The sequence below is a fragment of the Astyanax mexicanus genome, chromosome 13, assembly GCF_023375975.1.
Source record: "Astyanax mexicanus isolate ESR-SI-001 chromosome 13, AstMex3_surface, whole genome shotgun sequence".
Classification (NCBI taxonomy): Eukaryota; Metazoa; Chordata; class Actinopteri; order Characiformes; family Acestrorhamphidae; genus Astyanax; species Astyanax mexicanus.
In genome coordinates this window covers 35,529,006-35,550,436 of record NC_064420.1, presented here as the reverse complement: position 1 = coordinate 35,550,436, position 21,431 = coordinate 35,529,006, and the positions used below count along the sequence as shown (strand labels likewise).

At 39.0% G+C, this 21,431-nt stretch overlaps 1 protein-coding gene across 2 annotated transcripts in view; it reads right to left on the bottom strand.

Moving 5' to 3' along the window:
* The window catches only part of megf6a (multiple EGF-like-domains 6a), a 127,065-nt gene that overhangs the window by 33,480 nt on the left and 72,154 nt on the right, over window positions 1-21,431 (bottom strand). For both annotated transcript variants that reach the window (XM_022677438.2, XM_022677439.2), the window contains 2 exons: window positions 11,329-11,451; window positions 4,480-4,605 (listed from right to left, as the gene is read on the bottom strand). In XM_022677438.2, coding sequence (XP_022533159.2) covers window positions 4,480-4,605; window positions 11,329-11,451 — 249 coding nt within the window. The remainder of the gene's footprint in view (window positions 1-4,479; window positions 4,606-11,328; window positions 11,452-21,431) is intronic.

The window sequence follows — 21,431 nt, the reverse complement described above, 5'->3', positions numbered from 1 at the left end:
CACAGCCAAACTTAATTGCCGACCCCTGCTCTAGTTTGTAGAGGCTAGAATCAAAAAGATGCCGCACGCTTAGAAGCTGCCAAATACGTAAGTCAGTATTAATACATAAAGTCCTTCTAAAAGTAGCTTCGATTTATTGTCCATTTTTCTTGCTTCTAACACATCAACTTCAAAAACTCTCTGCTTGATATGTACGCCTGACAGAATAATACAGAACAAGGTCAAGCTAGTTCAAAATATTACTAAGAAGACAGGCACTTACACCCCGTTAATAGTATATTTTCACGCCTTCAACTGTTTAAATGTTTAAATAGCAATGATGTGCTCAGGTTAATTTCTTTCATTTGCTATCTTGGCAACGGAAAACACAGATGTACCACTGACTGAAATGAACCTAGGCAGGCCTCACCTGGCTCTTAAGGGGAATAGCAAGTAAACTGCTGATTGGCTTACTGCATGTTACACCCAAAACACACCAATGATTAATTAAGAACATTAGTACATGCCGTTTGTGCATTTCGAGCACACTGTGCTATTCATACTTTTCCTGTGGTTACGATAGCAAAGACACACTGACACAGCCTTATTCAAGCTGCGCAGTGTGTGGTTGACAGTTTGCCTACAGATTTAACTAAAATATGGCCCCATATTGTAAAGACATGTGCTTAAGTGTAATCTGTGTGTTTACTTAGTTGAAAAGACTGCAACTACAGGATCAGCTCAAATTAGTGATTAGCCAAGGATGGATTCTCTGGGGCTAATTTAAAAAAAGACCTTGAAATCCGTTCACTTATGCACAAGGTGTACATAAAGTTTAGGGGCGTAAATAAGGTCAGCCAAGGCTGTTGACAATCTCAAGGATTTAAAATCAGCACATCTTTTTGTTTTGCTTGTGCAAATTGATTTGCATTACTTAACAAAGTCAGGGTACAGGAATACAGGGTATCTGTTCTGGAAAAAATATATATATAAAATATCCATCACAATCCACAGTCCTCAATTATACTTTTTTTACATTACATTTTTTTATTAAAGGCACATACAGACTGCCTGCCTGTCTTCACCTAATTGTGTTTCACCTCAGAACAAGGGGCTCTGCTAAAGCTCAAGCCACTGGAAAGCCGAAGTGAAAGCGCTTGTTGGCAGGCGTGCGGAGGTTGACACTGGGTTTGCCAAGAAGATGACGCTCCAGTCTGAGTAATGCAAGAGCTACTAGGTGGAAATTGCACTCAGGCAATTTCAAAGCAAGCCAAAATGTACAGCGATTTAATGTATATTAGTGTTTGTGCATTTCACACTCTACTGCCTGAGCTCTGTCTTCCATCTCCGCGCTTAACTTCAATTGGAGTCTTTGCTTTTTTAACGCCACATAATCGTCAGCATTAAGAGGAAAGTATTAAGCTCCACACATCTCTCATTAAGACGTTTAATCAGTCTGGGTCTGCTCTGAAGATTTTCACCATTGTACCGTAACACACACCGGTTTGGCACTTACTCAAGCATGAAGTACAAATCTATTACAGACCTCAAAGACACAGCATCAGCACTATTGAGCTCCTGTGTGGTGGGAGCCTACAGGCTGCCGGGGGCTCAGAGACATTCTCACAGTCTCACGTTCGGGGGTTTTAGCAGATACTACATTTTATCTTTCCCACTCCCAGTCCAAAAATCTTCCATCCATATTTTACACTCAGAAGCCACATATCAACTCCTTAATAATTCAGAATTTATGGCTGTGGTTTTGGCACATATCTATTTTAATCCCTGTCCTCCTCTTGTCTTCACTCGCTCTCATCACTGACAGTCTGTAAATTATGCTGCTTTATAAGAACACATGATAAGTATTATAGAAGTAGTTAGGAAAGCCATTGATGGCCAAGCGCTGGAGTGCTATCTGAGGTCCAGTGACCATCCAATGCTCCTGCCTGCTCTTTCAGTAATAATCATTTCCACAAACTGGTTCTAAAACCATCCCTGCTCTGACCTTTACACAGTCCAAGCTCAACCATTCATAACATTCAGCTTCATAACATTTCACATCAAATAGCTTGTAAATACTATTGGCTACTCTTCTGCTCTTCTTTATTCACATACCCCTAGGTCTCACTGGTAATACATTAAGGAATCAAGAAACCTAGTCCAAGAACAGTTGCAACAGCCTGGAACCCCTCTTTTTACCAGAGTAACCCTTGATTAACTTCTTAACATTTTAAAACTTTTTAATTTTAGTACCCAATATTTCAAACAAACATAACCGTTTTGCACAAATAAAAGGCAAGACAGAATGGGCATAAGACAAATAATATACCAAAGATGTGAAAATAAATGTGAATCAAATGTTTTAGATGTTAAGATGATTCTTACATGTCAAGCCAGCAGGAAGAAATGATTAAAAAGAAGAGATATCCACTTTTGGCATCCAGTTCGACTTCATTCCACGTATTTACTGAAGAATAACCCATAGGATGCAATAAATGTTGCAGCATTAAAGACTTTTTAACTGCCTGAGAACTGGCAGAACAGGTCACTAACACTGCAATGGCAATTACTGTGTCTGTACCAGTGTTGGGAGTAACGGCGTTAAAACTAACGGCGTTACTAACGCCGTTAATTTTTTTCAGTAACGAGTAATCTAACTAATTACTATGACTGTAACTATAACGCCGTTACCATTTCCGACACCCCGTTACTGCACGTTACTTTAGCAGCTATGAACTTTTTTTTTTTATTTCGCTTTGCCCTGGTTAACCCCTCCTCTGTCCGGTGAACTTGAGCTTCTGGCCGCTGTGCCTGTGGTTTGGCGTGGTGAAGTGAGGCACAATTGTGACGATTTGCTGCTCTAATCAATTCAGTGATTGCCGTGGACAACCCAAGTTCCGAATTAAGGACGTTAAGCTCTTTTTAGCTGCTCCGGTTTTTGTGGTGCTGCTGCTTTCTATTTTAGAGCTTAGATTCTCTGCCCGAATCCCACCTGACCTGAGGACCGACCCGAAATCAGGCTCCTATTTTTATTTTATATAAAGCTCTGGTGTGATAATCACAATGTTGCTAAGTAACCAATTATTATTGTTCACTAAAGCGAACGAAATAGCGAAAATTGAAAGTGAAAAACATTTGTGTTAACTGAATCTAATAAAAACGGTAATTAAAAGGAAAAACATAACTATCTCGAACTGTATTTTGTGTTTATAAAACTAACTAAAACGAACTGAAATTACTGATAGAATACCCTCATTTTTGTGTTTAATTTATTTATAAGCGCTGTTGTACAGCGGAGTTGTACAGCGGGAGTTGTTGTGCCGAGCGCGCGGCACTCGTGGTCCGTTAGTTCTTGTGTAAAGCGCTCGCGCTAGCAAGCCCACCCTAAAATGAACAGAAAAAATAAAAACAAAATAAAATTAAACTATAATAAAAATGAAAACTGTAATCACGTAGCTCTGGGCGCACGTGAACGCCTCCGCGTTTGACTTGCAGCATTGTGTGTAGCTGTTCTTAAAAATCATTTAAATTAAATAATAGTTCTATGCTTCTATGTTACAGTGTTAATTAACATAATTCTGATTATATTTCGCTCATTCAATCAGCCCGAAAACAGACAGTTTATGGGGCGGATCGGGTCAGGCTCATAATGACAGTTTATGGTTCGGGCTTGGGCAGAATGTGCACGGGCTCCGGCTGGGTCGGATTTTTTGGGCACGATCTAAGCTCTATTCTCTTTCGGTGAAGCTGTTATATTAATACCATTTTAACAGGCATTAAATTGTTGTTTTTGTCCATTATTTTGTTTTATATATACATATTTCTTTTGAGTGTGGCTTGGTTTGTTAAATTTCATCCCCAGACGCGTTTTTCCGCTTTTTTCAGTATTACAAGTTTTAGTAATTTTCTTTGGTTGTGTGGAGAATTTCGTTTTATTTTTTTGAAATTCGTTAGATTATATTTTTGTCAACATTTTGGGTTTATTTTCGTTTGTTATTTTTTGTTATTTTTCTAATAATAATAGTAAATGCATAATTGATTTCCTTTTTTTGACGGGCGAATAATAAAAAGTAACGCGGTAGTTACTTTTACTGGTAACTAATTACTTTTATAGTGGAGTAACTCCGTTAGTAACTCAGTTACTTTTTTGGAGAAGTAACGAGTAACTATAACTAATTACTTTTTCAAAGTAACGTGCCCAACACTGGTCTGTACTGGAAAACGGAAAATCCGCCAGTTGCATTTTTAAGGTCAGCTCAGCTCCAGCTTTTATTTTTCCCCATTCCCACATTAATAGGCAAAAAAAGCCTCACTAAATCAACAATTCAGCACTTTCTTTGCACTGTGAGGTTATATAAAACTCTGTTTGAATGCTGCTACATTCTTCTATTATCAGATGATCTGGCGGAAATGAGTAAAGAAAAACATTCCTTCAGTTTTTAATCAGTTTAACACCATGGCAATGAAACAACTCCAAAAAATAAGTTGTGAAGTACTTACATTTACAGTGTTTGCCGTCAGCCGTGAGCTGGTATCTGTGTCTGCAGCGACACTGGAAGTGAGCGGGAGAGAGCTGCACACACTCCTGTTCACAGCCTCCATTACTGATAGCACAGGACAGCACAGCTGAAGAGCAAAGAGAGCAAAGTTAGAAAAGATGGAAAAGGTTCAGATAACGTTGCTGAATTTGTATTAATGCTGCTGGTAATGTACAGTGTATTCTTTTACAGATACTGTATAAGTGTGATATGAGCTGCAGCTGGTGGGCTGCATTTCTCAGCTGGTAAGGCTCTTAATATATAGCATATAAATGCAGCTGATGTTCTGAGTGGTTTCAAGGATACAACTGATGTACACTTAAAGGTCCTTGGTTACCAACAGTTCACAGAATACATACGATGTGAAAGAGAAAAAAAAACTCAGAAATGTTGAAAAACAAAGTCTTCAAGGCACACACACAATTTTTACAATGAATTTGCAAGCGGCAGGTCATTTAGGTGACCTCACCAAACAGCTTTATTAGATTGTTTCATTTGTGTGATCAATAGGTAACAAAAAAGAGTCATATAAAACAGCATATAGTCAGGTGGGATAGATTTGTACTAAAATACTAGTCCTTTGTAGCGTCACAAGATGCATAATAATAAATAATAAATTATAAATAATAAATGTTAGTAATTACAAGAAAACTGCATCTAAACCCATACACAGGAAATTATACGTTTCCAGAATGATCAAATTACACTGTTCATTATATTTAAAATTGATTGACAATCACATCTCGAAGCAGATAACTAATTAAGGCATTTTATTCACCATTAAATGAATAAATTCACTGTTTTTTCACACTTTTTTCACATTTTTTTTTATTTCCTTCGTGCTTTCTCTATCAGTCTCACTCTTTTCTGTTTGCATGCATCACCCTGCATATTACTTCTTATTAAAAAAACAGAATCTGAGCCACAGCTGAACTACAATATTCCTCAACTGAAGCATTCTGAACTGCATTAGAGCAAACATGTACTGAATTCTGAATGTCCTTCTTTGGTAATGTCAGGGAATACTTTTTAATACATGTATTGTATCTGTATTTAATGCCTAGTAAAGGCACTCTGCTCCATCTTTCTCTCAGATTCTCACTGCCACTGAGCACTAGGAATGTGATATTCAATGGTCCTGCCATTCAAGTGTTTTCACAGTGATTGCCATCTGAAAATAGACACCAATAATAACAGTGGTTGAAACAGCCCAGCAAATTGGTTATGCCCCATTTAAAAGCCATCAAACATGAGTTGATATGGTAAGTGCTAGCAGGAGGCTTATGGCAGACAGCAGATGCAAGCTGGACTTTCTCTCTTTTCCTTTACGTTCCACACAGTCATGCTCATTTCATACTGTCTACAGAATGTCTGGGGACATTGTGCTTTTCTCTGACAATGAATATTTTCTCACTGTTACTTATTAATTAACAAAACATACCTGACTCATTTAGATAAGATAAATTAGATAAATCATATACTAATTTATCTAAAACAGTTAGAAAAATTAGTATATAAACAGAGACACTTTTGTCTCGATTTGTTTCTGTAGACAGGTCAATGGATTTAAATAAAGAAATCAAGACATCACTGCAGCATACTTGAATATAAATTCTTTGCCTCATATTTGAATCCATTGGCACCATATTTTCATTTATGGTCATACATTATGTGTTATTGCATAAAGTTATAAGGAAATGCTAGAAAATAGTAATATTGTTGTAATATTATTTGGTTTAATTACATCAAATACAGTAGGGTGGTATACGGAGGCAAAGTTTGAGAACTGTGTAATTTTTCAAATACTTATGGGCCTGCATTTAAATTGTATTCTTTTGTAATTGTAACTAATACTTTTAATTTAATTTGCAATTAAAACTTGCTGTCAAAAAGCCGCCTTTAGCTTTGATTACAGCACACATTTACTGCGGCATCAGTTTTACAAGCTTCTCTAATGTTAAATAAGTTGTTGGCAACTAAAACATAATCACCCATTTTTGTGTAACCTGTTTCTTAAGTTAAATCCAAGTGGTGACCTTTTTTGTGTAAATAATGAACTTCCTGTGTTCCTCAATAACTTTTATTGAAAGTAACATTGAAAGCGTTCTGCCACAAAAGTGGTTTAAGCCATATTTATGTTCAGTCTATGGTTTAAACATTAAAATGTACAGGGTTTGGCATTGTTTGCCAAATTGTACTGTCAAAAATACCAGCTTTTAACTATTCTAATGATGGTAGCTTCACAGACTTCCTCATCTTCCCCCTCTGCTCCTCAATTAGGAGTCAGACAAAGGCTCTCCTGGAACCTCCTGACCACTGATGTCATTATCCAGGGGTCAAAAAAAGGTTACGGTCAAACTACAGGTTAAAACACAATACATCAACCCTGACTTTGAACACGGTGCCAGTATTTAATGCATACGATCACGGCTGAAACTCCTCTCAGACACAAAGAGCACTCTAATCTACGCTTAATAGCAAGACAACAGACTAAACAACTGTTGTTATTGCAGACTATTTTAGCCAAGTCTGATTAGTACACGTAAATATGTGAGCTTCGTGTCTGTCCTCAAAAAGCCCCACCTTCAACTTCTTCATCTAAACCCACTTCAAATGTCATTTCTTTTAAAAACTTCTGTCATCAAACACTCAAATACTCTTCGCAATAACAAAGCTGGATAATGATGGCAGGGTTTATAGATGGATGGAATTTGGGCTTGCGGTTTTCCATAAAATGGCACAGTTTAGAAGGAAAGGCCTGGAGAAAAAGAATGTTTCCAAGAGTTAAAGAGTGTGACTGTAATGTGAAAATGAACATATCTGGCTTACAGAAAGGTCCTGTTCTAAATTAAGCCTAAATAAGGGCCTACCTGTTGGATTCTGACCACAGCTTTATGGATATTTGAGAGCAGTGCATGAGTACGATTAGCATTTAAATGAACATTAAGCAAAACCAAAGAATCCTGTCTGGACTGAATCCTCTGTGATTAATTAGGAGATTTAACTGCTCTCGGCTGGGTATTTAGTAGTGTTTGTGGAATGGATCAGAGCCTACAGCCTGGACTCCTTCAACCTTCTGGGATAAGTTAAAGATTCTGACCAGGTGAAAAAGTCTCAGGAGCATTATGTATGTAGCTGGTTTAAATTTTTCGAATTAAAACCAAATTTTGTATATTTAAAGAAAATTTACTCCTCTGACATTTCCTAAACTTTAATGGACAGTTTCTAAAACTAGAGTTACATAGAATTTAGAATGGAGATTCTCCATAAAAAAAAAATATATATATACTCTATGCCTAGGCTTGGTGAAATATATAATGGTGTAATTCAAAAACCTTTAACAACATTTTTTGGGTGTTTTGAACTTGTGAGGTGGTGAAACTTGCTGTTAAGAATATATATTTCAAAATAATATTACCAGCCTTACGTAATGCAAAATATAACATTTTCCATACAGCATTTTAAATATTTATTACATTCATATGTAATTAAATTATTACTATGTGAACCTAAAACACTTTGGATGCATTTACATGTTAAGTAATTGAGAAACACTAGTGAAACAGCTCTGTGATTTGTAGATGTGAGATGGTGTTGTGACTGGTTAAATAGTGTGTTGAATTACTTTAACAAAGTTTCCTAAATATTAAAAAATCTTAAAATAGTGCATGTTTGTTTTGAAATGTATGTATTTTTTAATAGCAAAATTACAAGTAAAAAAAAAAAAAAAAAAAAAAAAAAACACTCTTAAAATTACATTTATGAAATACACTTGACCTGCTACAATAACTTATTTTTGGGAATACTGCAGCAGAAATAATTGCATTAGACAATATTACTACCGATTTAAGTCCACATTTTAACACAGGAATAATAAAAATATAATATAATAATAACGTGTTGGCAGCTGAAACATAATCACCCATGTTTATCTTACTTGTTTCCATAGTTAAATCCAGGTGGTGACCCGGTTTTTGGCCCGGCAGTGTAGACTGAATCATACTTGATTTGTGTAAATAATGATCTTACTGTGTTCCTCAACAACTTTTATAAGGAAGATTGAAATAGTTTTGGCACTACAAAAGTGATATAAGCTATTCATATGTTCAGTCTATGGTTTAAACACTGAAATGTACAAGGTTTGGCATTGTCACAACGTCTGTGTTACTGTAATTATTTGTTACTTTTAATTATTAAGAATATTCAGACATTGGAATTAAAATTTCAACAGTTTTAAATATCTAAAATACATAAAACATATATTTTTAAACAGTCAACATTCTGGCTTATTCACATTAATAGGCTCACCTCGTTAGGTAAACACAATGTTTTGAGGTCAGCAAATTGTTGAGGTCATGTCCACATACTGTACGATAAATCAACATCATTACTATTGTGACAGGCCTAAATTAAACCATGAAATATTTCAAGTTTATTGAAAGTCAGCTACATTTAATTAAATACACAAATTTCAGGATGTTAAATAATAAAGCTACTGCTTCAGACCCACAGCACAGCAGCAGATGGATTAATGACTTCTATTTTAAAGAGCTCAAGCATACAGGCCTGCTTCCAGAGCACAGATTTCCTTAACGGCATAGAAATGGTATGTCTGTGGTGAACGTATTAATGGAAAACACTGGAAAAGATACATCAGGGCTGCCTCTCCACTTTGACGGCATATTGTCTTAATGAATGTCCTTTTATTTCACTTAAACAAATTACAACTGCTGTACAGTAATAACAAACAGCTTTCCAGTAGGAAAGAGGCTCTCTGAGAGACACTTGGCAAGTCTCAGGAGAGAATATCTTGATTAAAGCTGGAAAACACATCTTCATCATTAAGAATGACCTCGGAAAGTCATAAAGAATCCCTTTATAAGTAAATATGTCAAAAAAGGGAGGCAGCTGCAGCTTTTCTGGATAATTGAATGCATGTGGATGACAGTTTCTCTTAAGATGAGGGAATGGGGGACTGCTGCACCACAAACCACATATAGGAATTTCTAAACTAGCATTAGCACTCTTTATGTGGCACTGACACTAAAAGTGTCAGTGTGGCACAAACCTTACCTAAAAGTTTCAAGAGTTAAAGAGTGAGATTGTAATGTAAAAAATGAAAATGTCTGGCTTCCAAATAGGTTCTCTTCTAAATTAAGTCTAAATGAGGGTCTACCTGTTGGAGTCTGACCACAGCTTTATGGATGTTTGAGAACATCACACGAGTACGATTAGCATTTAAATGAACAAATTACGCAAAACCAAATAATCCTGTCTGGACTGAACCCTATGAAAATTCACAGTTCAGTTCACACCTCAGTATAAACCCCATGGTTCGGTAAGTTTTTGTTATGTTTTCGGTATGTTTGCTGGAAAAATAAAGAGGCTGGGCATTCTGTATAGCCTCACCTTTATTAACTTCATAATAACAATGAATCTGCATTATAATCATGTTTTGTTTTTTTGGGATGGTATGTTGTAACAGGGTTCGCGCACTTTTATTATTAAATGCTTGAATCATGAGAGGCTCCATGTTTTGGATCTTATTGGACAAACAGTGAGCATGACTGTGGTGCTTTATAAAGAACAAAAACAACAGCATTACTTTAACTGCTTAAACTACACATATTTTTGTCTAAGCATATTACTAAAGAGAGAGAAAGAGAGAGAGCGTGCGCGAGAGAGAGAGGGCACGCAGGCGCACACGTGAGAGAGTGAGAGTACAAGCGCCTAACCCTGCATTCAAATTGAAAAGCAACAGGCGACCATTCATTTCCTATGGCAGGGCAGCGACGGGTGCACACGATAGTTTCGCATTACATTTATTGGTTTTACAAGCCTCCTACAGACTGCCTGTGTACCATGTATTCTGTGTGCGTTTGTGTACCGTGATGGTTCGCAAAGAATACACGTACCATTACACCCCTATTATTCAACAATAGCTGATAGAAACACATGGGCAGTGGATTACTATGGCAATGAGGACTTAAATTTACAAAAGTCTTATGTATTATGTTAACCATGTTCAGTAATGGTGCTGACTTCTCTCACCTCAAACGCATCTGGGAAACACATCTTCATTATAAAGAATCATCTTAAAAAGTCATGAATTATGCTCCATAAGTAAATATGTAAAAAAGGAGGCAGCTGCAGCTTTTCTGCATAATTGAATGCATGTGGACCACAGTTTCTCTTCAGATGAGAGGGTGAAGGACTACTGCACCACAAACCACAAAAAAGGAATTTCTAAAGTAGCCTTAACACTCTTTGAGTGGCACTATTACTAAAATTTGACCAGAATTGTGGCACTTTAGATCTTCAAGGCTTTTATTCAGAAGAACCAGGCCCGGTTAATCAAAAGTTCTATTATTTCCGAAATCCTTGAGGGAACTGTGATCTTGTAATGTGGAAAATCAGGACCTGCTTTGAATCTGACACCTTCTGCACTCAAAACTTCACAATGGATGACTGGGACACTTCGCAGTGTCCTGGCTGTTCTGGCAGATGAGTGGTGAAAATCTACGGAGGGAAGGACTGTTCTACCTCAAAACTGACCACAAGCCCACCATGACAAGGCCGGTACAGTACAGAACAGAACAGTAGGAAACGTTCAGCTATTATGCAAACAAAAGCTCCTTTGATTCCCTCGCACACAAAAAAAGAACTGAAGATAGCCTCCTCTCTGGGCTTTGAAGGAATTCCCAGCTGGTGAAAAGCAAGCTGCCTTTAGATTGTGCAGATCGAAGCCTCCAGAAGTTCGTGCCAAGGCCAGTGTGTCAGCCTTGGTGGACGAACCCCCGGCGTGACTCACCTATACAGGTGCGGCCGTCGGTGTGCAGGCGAAAGCCCGGGTTACACTCGCAGTAGTAGGAGCCTCTAGTGTTCACACATCTGTGCTGGCAGCCTCCGTTATGGACCTGGCACTCATCCACGTCTGAAGATAAACAGAGAGGACACACAAAAACCAAAGCAGTCAGTGTCATGATGGCATGAGCCTTACACAAGGAGGATTAATTGAGATCATTATGATTTATTATGATTAGTTATCTGGCAAAGAGAACCTGTACAAAACCTTTTTCGGTACTTTGTATTCAGCCCTCTGACAAGTGTTTTCATTTTGTTCAGTTGTGGTTTTGGGCAAAAAGTTTCATTTTGGGGCATCCATAGTAGTACTGTTTATTGGCAAGAACTTGGGAATATGATATGTATCACAACACAGGGGAACCAAGACAATATATTACAAAATCTTGCAATAATGTGAAAAAGGCAATATGCAGCTCTGGAAAACAAATAAGAGAACACTTAAAAATGATGAATTTCTTTGATTTTTACCAAATTGAAAACCTCTGGAATATAATCAAGAGGAAGATTGATGATCACAAGCCATCAAACCAAGCTTTAAATATAAGTTTTACAAGTTATAGTTATCCAAAAGCAGTGTGTAAAACTGGTGGAGGAGAACATGCCAAACTTAAAACTTTACGAAAATTAACTTGTTTTCTTTGCATTACTTAAGGTCTAAAAGCTCTGCATCTGTTATTTCTCATTTTCTGCAAATAAATGCTCTAAATGACAATATACATATAAATAGCAAAATCAGATAAATTGGTTCAGAAACTGAAGTGGTCTCTTAATTATTTCCAGACTTCTATTACGATTGATAAAATCTAATTACAGAAAAAAATGAATATTATAAAAAAAACAAAAATAAAATTTACAGATGCTCAGTTAGCATTCAACTTAATGGATATTAAATTCAACTGAACTCTTAGTTGAATGTAAATGATCATTAATTAACCCTAAAACCTAACCCTAACTCAAACTTTAACCTAAACATTAAATCTAACCCTAAACCTAACCCAGAAAATGTTAAGATTAGAGTTTGGGTTAGAGTTGTGTGTGAGGTTACATTTACCAGAGAGTCGTTTACTTTCACCTCAGAGTTCAGTTGAATTTAACAGACATGAAGTTATATGTTAGTTGAGCATCTATGAGGCATCTATAAAAAAGTGATACCAATAATTCTAAAAGAAAAAGAAAATTTTACTTTTTATCTACCAAAACAAACACACACCACAAAATAAACCACTGTCTGAAAACAATATTTACATGTACATATATCATTAAAATATACTTTTTTCAAAATCTAAACAGAATTGCAAATAGATTATCATGATACTTTGATACATCAATACTTTCTTACACCCCTAGTCCTTATTCCCATACTCACTCCAACAGTTCTTAACCTTGTTATTCAGTGAAGAATATGCTCTGTGTCGAGAGCTACGAAAACACAATAATGAATCTTCGTGAGTTCCACCAGCCAACCATTTGTACAGTTCAAATTAATGAGTTGTTTCCAGGGCCGGGACACATTTATTTAGCCATTCAATCCCATAGCAGCCTCTTAGTAACGGTAGATTTCTAAAAATCTCCAAAGCCAACAGTCAACACTGCTGTAAGCCGCTGCTAAAATACTGAAGTCAAAGCAAACACGCTATTGGACACTAAAACAGATTTACATTCAAACCTGCACACTCAAAGAGCATCACTACACTGCAAATCTAAAAACAGCTCATGCTGTAACTCTCTCTCTCTCTCTCTCTCTCTTTAACTCAATACCTTCATTGTGTCATGGCCACTGCACTCTTTCTGGCCTGCCTCCTCCTCTCCAAAGCCAAAACTAAACCTGAGTCCTACAATCACAACCACCATCAGAGTACTGTTGTTTGTGCCCAGGGCTTTTAGCAGTTGGAAGATCAATGATTTCTACTCGAGGGCACCATTAAAAGTTATGTGTGCTCTTAAAATTAAAGGTGTCAAAAAGGGTTAGCTGGAGAAAGAACTGCTTTTGGTTGCCTAAACACTTTTCAATGGATGATTTCATGAGCTCAGTTAAATCTGAAGGTTTTTAGGGAACTGTACGTGGTTCTTAAGTGGCATTTCTTCTTTGCCTTTCATGTTACAGCTGCAATAATGGGATATGGGAATTGCATGCTGATATTTACTTGAATTAGCATTAGGGAACAATATAGCACCTAATTATGTGTGATTACATAACCCTGCCCTGCATAAAATGGCAACTTTTCAAAAGAAGGAAATAAAAACTTATTAAATGTCTTCTTTTAATGATAATCAAAATAAAGAGATTTTATTCCAGTTCATTTTGTGTCAGGTAGGGAGCATTAAGGAGATAAATTTAACTTAACCTGACTGAAGGTAGGACGTGCAACCACAGGCAACTAATACTGAAATAAAGGGGACTATATATACACAAGCACAGGGACAGAAAATAAGAAACGGGAAACACCTGGGACTGGGTAATAAGGGGCAGAGCTAAAAAAGTAAACGTCTAAGAAAATGTAAAAAAAAAAAAACAAACAAAAAAAAACACACACTTTATAGCCCTGCATCACTCAATGAGTCTGCTACTTCATAGTTACAGCTTGAAAGACCACTTAACAAAAAAGATGCAGAGCTTTCAGACCTCAAATAATGCAAAAAAACAAGTTCATATTCATAAAGTTTTAAGAGTTTAGAAACCAATATTTGATGGAATAACCCTGGTTTTTAATCACAGTTTTTATGCATCTTGGCATGTTCTCCTCCACCAGTCTTACACACTGCTTTGGATAACTTTATGCCACTCCTGGCGCAAAAATTCAAGCATTGAATGTGATCATCCATCGTTTTCTTGATTATATTCCAGAGGTTTTCAATTTGGTAAAATTAAAGAAACTCATGATTTTTATGTATATAGATCCAACTGTTTAAAAAGTTAATAAAACATCTGTTTAATGATGTTACATTTTAATATACTCTCAATCTCTTCGTCATCATAATTATGATGCATTACTTTCTTTCTAACAATGTAGATGAGAAAACGTCACTTTAATATTCTAAATATTACGTCATCCTCAGTTTTAAGTATATAAATCTGACTCCAGGTAAAAGAACAGAGATTTGGAAACAACTAAATGTACCAATCCATGTAATGCCTGATGTGATGCCTTGGTACTTGCCATAAATAAACTACCCGCAGCTTCTGCTGGCACTGCAACAGCTACAGTAAAACGAAGACAGTAACAGGAGCACTGAGGCTGTGGGGGTCATTCTGAGGGGAGAGTAAAAGTGTCTTGGTGGTCTCTCACAGCCAGAAGATGAAGCATGGCTGAATATGTGGCAGGTCTGGCTGTTAGTAACCATCGGGGGGCCGAGTGTGTCAAGTCAAGAGTTATGTACACTGCATGAGAGAGGTTAACACGTCTGCCAGGTGAGGTCTGGAGAGCTACAGCATTACTGAGCCTGTTTATTATAAGGTGAAATAGTCGAGCATGCCCGCATCAGCGAGCACCCCGGGAGTTTACACAGAACATATTCAGAGATGATTAATTGAGGTCATTAGGCCTCCAAATAGTTGTCTGTCCAATAAATATTTGAAGTCATATTTTACAGTATATGCTGTTGTCAGACTTGGCTTACAGAATTAAATATGAAAGCTATAAAAAGACAGAATAATGATATATAGTCTAATATATAATGGCACGGTAAGGCACAGTTCAGTTCACACCTCACACCTCACAGTTTCGGCAGGAGTTCAGTACAATGTGAAAAAAGCAGTAAAAATAAAAAAAAAGACAAGAAAAGCCAATAGAAGAAAATTGGCTACAAAATTTAAAAGCAAAAGCAACACTATGGAGCATTTTTACCTCAATATATCAACTACAAAATCATTGTCATTCTCTGCTGTCTAGGAAAAGTGTGAATAGCACTGCTGTCATTATAATAGCATGGCTTCTCTGGGCGTGAAATGCAAATTGAACTATACATTGCCCAGCCAAAAAAAAGTCGCCACCTGGATTTAACTAAGCAAATGATGTGGGGTTAAAGCTTCAGTTGGTCAGGTTTAGGTTCAGCAACAGTATGTGCTGAAAGAATGAGGTCAGCTGACTACCTGAATATACTGAATATAGACCAGGTTATTCCATCAATGGATTTTTCTTCCCTGATGGCACGACCATATTCCAAGATGACAATGTCAGGATTCATGGAGCTGGAATTGTGAAAGAGTGATTCAGGGAGCATGAGATCATCATTTTCACACATGGATTGAGAGTTCACCACAGACCTTAACCTCATTGAGAATCTTTGGGATGTGCTGGAGAAGAATTTGCGCAGTGGTCAGACTCTACCATCACCAATGCAAGATTTTGGTGAAAAATGAATGCAACACTGGATTGAAATAAATCTTGTGACATTGCAGAAGCTTTAATTTGCAGCAGCGAATTAAAGCTAAAGGTCCACCGAAATATTTATTTTTTTGGTGGTGACTTTTTTTTTTGGCCAGGCAGTGCATAACTCTTGTGAGAGCTGTGTAATTTTGAGTAACTGGAGTAATATTCATGTTACAAAAAAAAGTTTACCACTGCAGTCCACATGCATCTTTTACTTTCAGTGATGATTCTGTATCTCTCAGCTTGTCCAGAAAAACGTGTCATTTAAGGGCAGCTCAAAGCACAAATTTTACTGTCCAGGAGCAAAACATGCCAGTATTCCACTGTTGTTACCGCTGTTGTTAACTGTGTTGCTTTAAGCCTAACCCTCCTACATAAAGCACATTTGATGATTTGAAGAAAGTAGGCAGGTCTTCTAGCTGCGCATCAGTTGAAGCTAAGCTCAGTCTGGTATGTAGTTACCTTGCTTATGGTTTACAGGCCAATGTTTTAGGGTTTTAAGGTGTCCTTCACATTCACTGCCACTCTTAAAGGGCTTGTTAATTAACTGATTGGTTGAATCAGGTGTGTCAGTTAAACACTGATCTAACGTAATATAACATCTGCACTACAGTCTATTAGAAATAATAATAAGACCACTTTATTGGGGCGCAACCAACAATACGCTGCATGTGTTTACTAAAATGCTCACTGTTAGCAAACTCCAGACTATAGTTATGGCTCCACTTCAGGATTTCCTGATTGCTGCCCAGCATCCACCGAGCAATTTCCTCTTGGTGGGAGTCTGGCAGGAGTAAGAGATGGAGCAGAGCTAGAAAATGTGTGACAATTAGATGTGAAAGCTTGTGAAGAAAGGAAGTACAACATGACAAGGTGTGTTTGCAATCATCAGCACTTAGGACGACTAATCGCTTATTAGAGCATTTTGTCCTTCCCTGTGGACTGGAGCGATTATGGCACCATATGTAGTGCATTTGACAGGAAATGTATATGTACATATTCAATGCTGGAAAACTGCATGTAGTTTATCTAACTGCTCTGATGTGATTGGACTATATGTTTGTGAAATTAAGTTGCAATAATTCATCTGGATCTATAGTTCTATAGTTTCCAGCCTATACAGAGTTTCTGTTTGCTCTACTAATCACATTTTTAGTGGTGCCTGAATGTTTGTGAAAAACTTCGAATTTTCAATATTTATCCCTAAATATTGCATAAAACGTCATTAAATTTTCACAAAAGTAGATTAAGGAGAACCTAATCAAACACATGAGAGAAATATAATAGCCTTGGTCATTTATTTATTGAGGAAAATTAATGTCTTTTCGATTAATGTCTATGACAAACCAAATTGCACTAGTCTGGCAATAACTGCAACTTAATATTGTTGATTAGTTCAGGACATTGGCCTGGAGGATTTTGGCCATTCTTCTGAACAAAATAGTTTCTGCTCTCTTATCTTAGTGGGTTTTTCCACACACATACAGCTCCTTCCACAACATGTTTATTGCATTAAGATCAGGACATTGACTTTAATGACATTATTCTTCATTAAATATTCTTTGATATAATGACATTTGTGCTTAAGGATGCTGAGATTTAGCTCATGGACAGAATTCAGATGTCTTTTTTCCATCAGTGATGGAAAGCCAAAATGCACAGTTGCAGTAAAACAGGCCCAAACTGTGATACTACCACCACCACGTTTCACAGATGGGATTTGTTTTTTTATGCTGGAATGAAGTGTTCTCCTTTCTCCACACATAAGATATGTAATATTGGATTATTTTCTCCAATAAATAAATGACTATGTGTAATATTTTGTTGTTTAACAATGGTTTCTACTTTTAGGACTTATTTTAGGATATATGCAAGGGTGCACAAAATAATCCTATCCAATTTCAAGAGTGAATAGAATGTTGAAGGGAAAGCAAGGACTAAACTTCACTATATCACGTCTTTAGCCATCATTAGGGAGTTTGGCTAGACTTCAGACTGATAGAACTGATAGAGATTAGTGATTACATGCAGTAATTGTAAGGGTGCAGACTGTGGCTGGGCAACCTGCTATGCCACCCCCAGCCACCAGAGGGAAACCCAGAACCACTGCACCCTGATTACAGGCAATTAGCAACACCTGGTCCTCTCCTATTTAAGGAGAGCCAACCCCTAGCCCTGTGCTCAGTCTTGAGTTTGCCTGACACGCACAAGTCTCTCTCGAGTGTTCTCCTTGAATCTCTTGCTCTTTGCTATTGTGTATCCCAGACCTACCCTTCTGAGGTTTCCTCTCAGGGTTTCTCTGGAAACTCTCCTTTCCAAAAAAAAAAAAAAAAAAAAAAAAGGTGAAAGGGAAAGAAATAGTTTTCCCTCTAAGCATTTTGAGTTTGTTTATTTGTTTGGGAAGTTTAGTCTTGGATTTTCTTTGCTCTGTGATATTTGAGCTGGCCAGCCTTCCCCTGGCAGTCTAAGTTGTCCCTTTGGTCCAAATCACTTATTTAACTCCTCCAGCAGTGCAGTGCATTTTCATTTGTTTTACTAAGCAGAGGTTGGGTTTTTTCCCTCTGTAAAGCAACTTTTCATTTTCTATTTAAAATACATATATCCCTTGTTAACCCTTATCTCAGTTCCACTCTGCACTTGGGTCTCTCTATAAATAATTCAGTTGGTAGCTCACTTAGTTTACTCTTGTCCCCCACCCATAAGGTTGGTGGTTAAAATCCACCTTTAGGTGAGCTACCACGTTACAGCAAGACTGAGCCAGTCATGGACCCAGCAGAGTTATCAGACATGGAGCAGGTCAAGGGAGCCATAATCAACCAGGGTGCTGCAATTGGCAGACACGAGCAGGCTCTCCAGCAGATCTTGTCACAGTTGCAGACCCTAACAACAGCCTTACAGGCTGAATCTCCTGTGGCTACAGCTGCCCCTCCCATCCCACCTGCACCAGTCCCTGAACCTGTTCCACGGGTTGAGCCACACTTACCCCCACCAGAGAGATTTGATGGGGATCCTGGACGCTGTCGTGGCTTTCTGCTCCAATGCTCTCTGGCATTTGAACAGCAGCCGTCTCGTTTCCCTACTGAGAGAGCTAAAGTGGCTTATATAATTTCCCTGCTCACAGGTCGTGCCCTTGCTTGGGCCACTCCAGTATGGGAGAATCAACCTGGTGTGTGTACCTCTGCAGACTTGTTCACAGCCTCTATGCGTCAAGCTTTTGATCATCCTGTCTGTGGAGGAGAAACTGGGCCCCGTCTCCTACGCATACGACAAGGGAAAAGATCAGTGGCTGATTATGCGATAGAGTTTCGCACTCTGGCTGCTGAGAGTGGCTGGAACTCCTCTGCATTAATGGCAGCATTTCAGCAAGGGTTGAGTGAGGAACTTAAAGATGAGTTAGCCCCACGTGATCCTCCTTCTTCCCTCGAGGAGCTGATATCAGTAACCCTCAAATTGGATAACCGGTTAAGGGAGCGCCGTAGGGTCCGAGATACAGGCTTTTCCACACAACGACATCAGGGTTTCTTTCCTGTGCCTCCCACTTCTCACTCGCTTCCAGTCTCACCTGAGGAGGGTGAACAGCCCATGCAATTGGGACATACTCGCCTGTCTCGCCAAGAGCGTGAGTCCCGTATGCGGGAGGGCAGATGCCTTTATTGTGGACAATCTGGACATATGCGTCCATCATGCCCAGAATTGTCGGGGAAAGCCAAAGTCCGTCACAGGACTGGAGACCTGTGACGGACCCCAATACATCTCCTTATACTTCTGGGGTATTTCTCAATGCTGCCATTTCCTGGGGACCAGAACAAGAGAAACACCTCAGAGTGTTTGTAGACTCAGGTGCTGCTGGCAATTTCATTGACTCCACTGTAGCTAGGACTTTGGGATTGCCATTGGTGTCTATGGAACATCCTCTTCCAATATCTGCCATAGACGGGCGGTCTCTTGAGCCAGGAGTGGTCTCACAGCAGACCCAACCACTTTTATTACACATCGGCCAACACAGGGAACAAATAACCTTTTTCGTGATTAGTGCCCCCCAGCTGCAGTTGGTTTTGGGGTTCCCCTGGTTGCAACGCCACAACCCCCACATTGACTGGCTAACACGATCCATAACAGCCTGGGGGCCACAATGCAAGGGGTCTTGTTTGGTAGTCCACCCCATCCAACATACAACCTCCCCATCCCTCCCTGGTATCCCTGACCTATCTCGAGTCCCTTCTGAATACTTTGACTTGAGGGAGGTCTTCAGTAAACAGAAGGCCCAGATCCTACCAGCCCACCGGTCCTTTGACTGTGCAATTAACCTTCTTCCAGGTACAAGTCCTCCTCGTGGTAGGCTGTTTTCCCTGTCTGGCCCGGAGAAGAAAGCCATGGAGGACTACATACAAGAGGCACTTGCTTTAGGCTTTATCCGGCCTTCAACCTCCCCTGCAGGAGCCGGATTTTTCTTTGTAGGGAAGAAGGATGGGGGCCTTCGTCCCTGCATAGACTACCGGGGGTTAAACAAAATTACAGTCAAAGACCACTACCCTCTGCCCCTCATGACCTCAGCCTTCGAGGCACTGCAGCAGGCTTCAGTTTTTACCAAACTGGATCTGCGCAGCGCCTACAATCTTATTCGAGTTAGAGAAGGTGATGAATGGAAGACGGCCTTCATTACTCCATCAGGCCACTACGAGTACCTTGTTATGCCTTTTGGTTTGATGAATGCACCGGCCGTCTTCCAAAGATACATCAATGAGGTCCTGAGGGAGGCCCTGGACTCCTATGCTTTTGTCTATTTGGATGATATCCTCATCTACAGCAATTCCATGGAGGAGCATATGGGTCATGTGAGGAGGATTCTCCAGCTTCTCCTGGAAAACCATCTTTATGTTAAGCTGGAGAAGTCCCTCTTCCATGTCCCATCTGTCTCCTTCCTTGGATTTGTAGTGTCCAAGGGGCAGCTGAGCATGGATCCAGCCAAGACAAAATCTATTAAAAACTGGCCTCGTCCCACATCTCTTCGGCTGCTTCAACGCTTTTTAGGCTTTGCAAATTTTTTTCGGAGATTTATCCGAAATTTTAGCACGATCGCTGCTCCGCTAACCTCCCTAACAAAGAAAACTATGGGGCGGTTTCAATGGACAGATGCTGCCCAGAAAGCCTTTGAAAAACTCAAACATTGTTTAGTCACGGCTCCAGTGCTACAGCTTCCAGACCCTGAGGCTTCTTTTTTAGTAGAAGTGGATGCTTCTGATATAGGTGTTGGGGCGGTACTATCACAGCGCTCTGGTCCTCACAAAAAGCTGCACCCCTGTGCTTTCTTTTCGCACCGCCTCACACCCACAGAGCGAAATTATGATGTTGGTGACAGGGAGCTTTTGGCAGTAAAACTAGCGTTGGAGGAATGGAGACACTGGCTGGAGGGGGCCAAACATCAGTTCCTGGTCTGGACGGATCACAAGAACTTGGCTTATGTTCAACAAGCCAAGCGTCTAAATCCCCGTCAGGCCAGGTGGGCACTATTCTTTGCCCGGTTTGATTTTGTTCTTTCATATCGGCCAGGCTCGAAAAATGCTAAGCCCGATGCCCTCTCCAGGCAGTGGGATCCTCCATCATCAGATCAGCCACCAAAACCTATCATCCCTGAGACTCGGATTGTGGCTCCTCTACGCTGGGGAGTAGAGACTGCAGT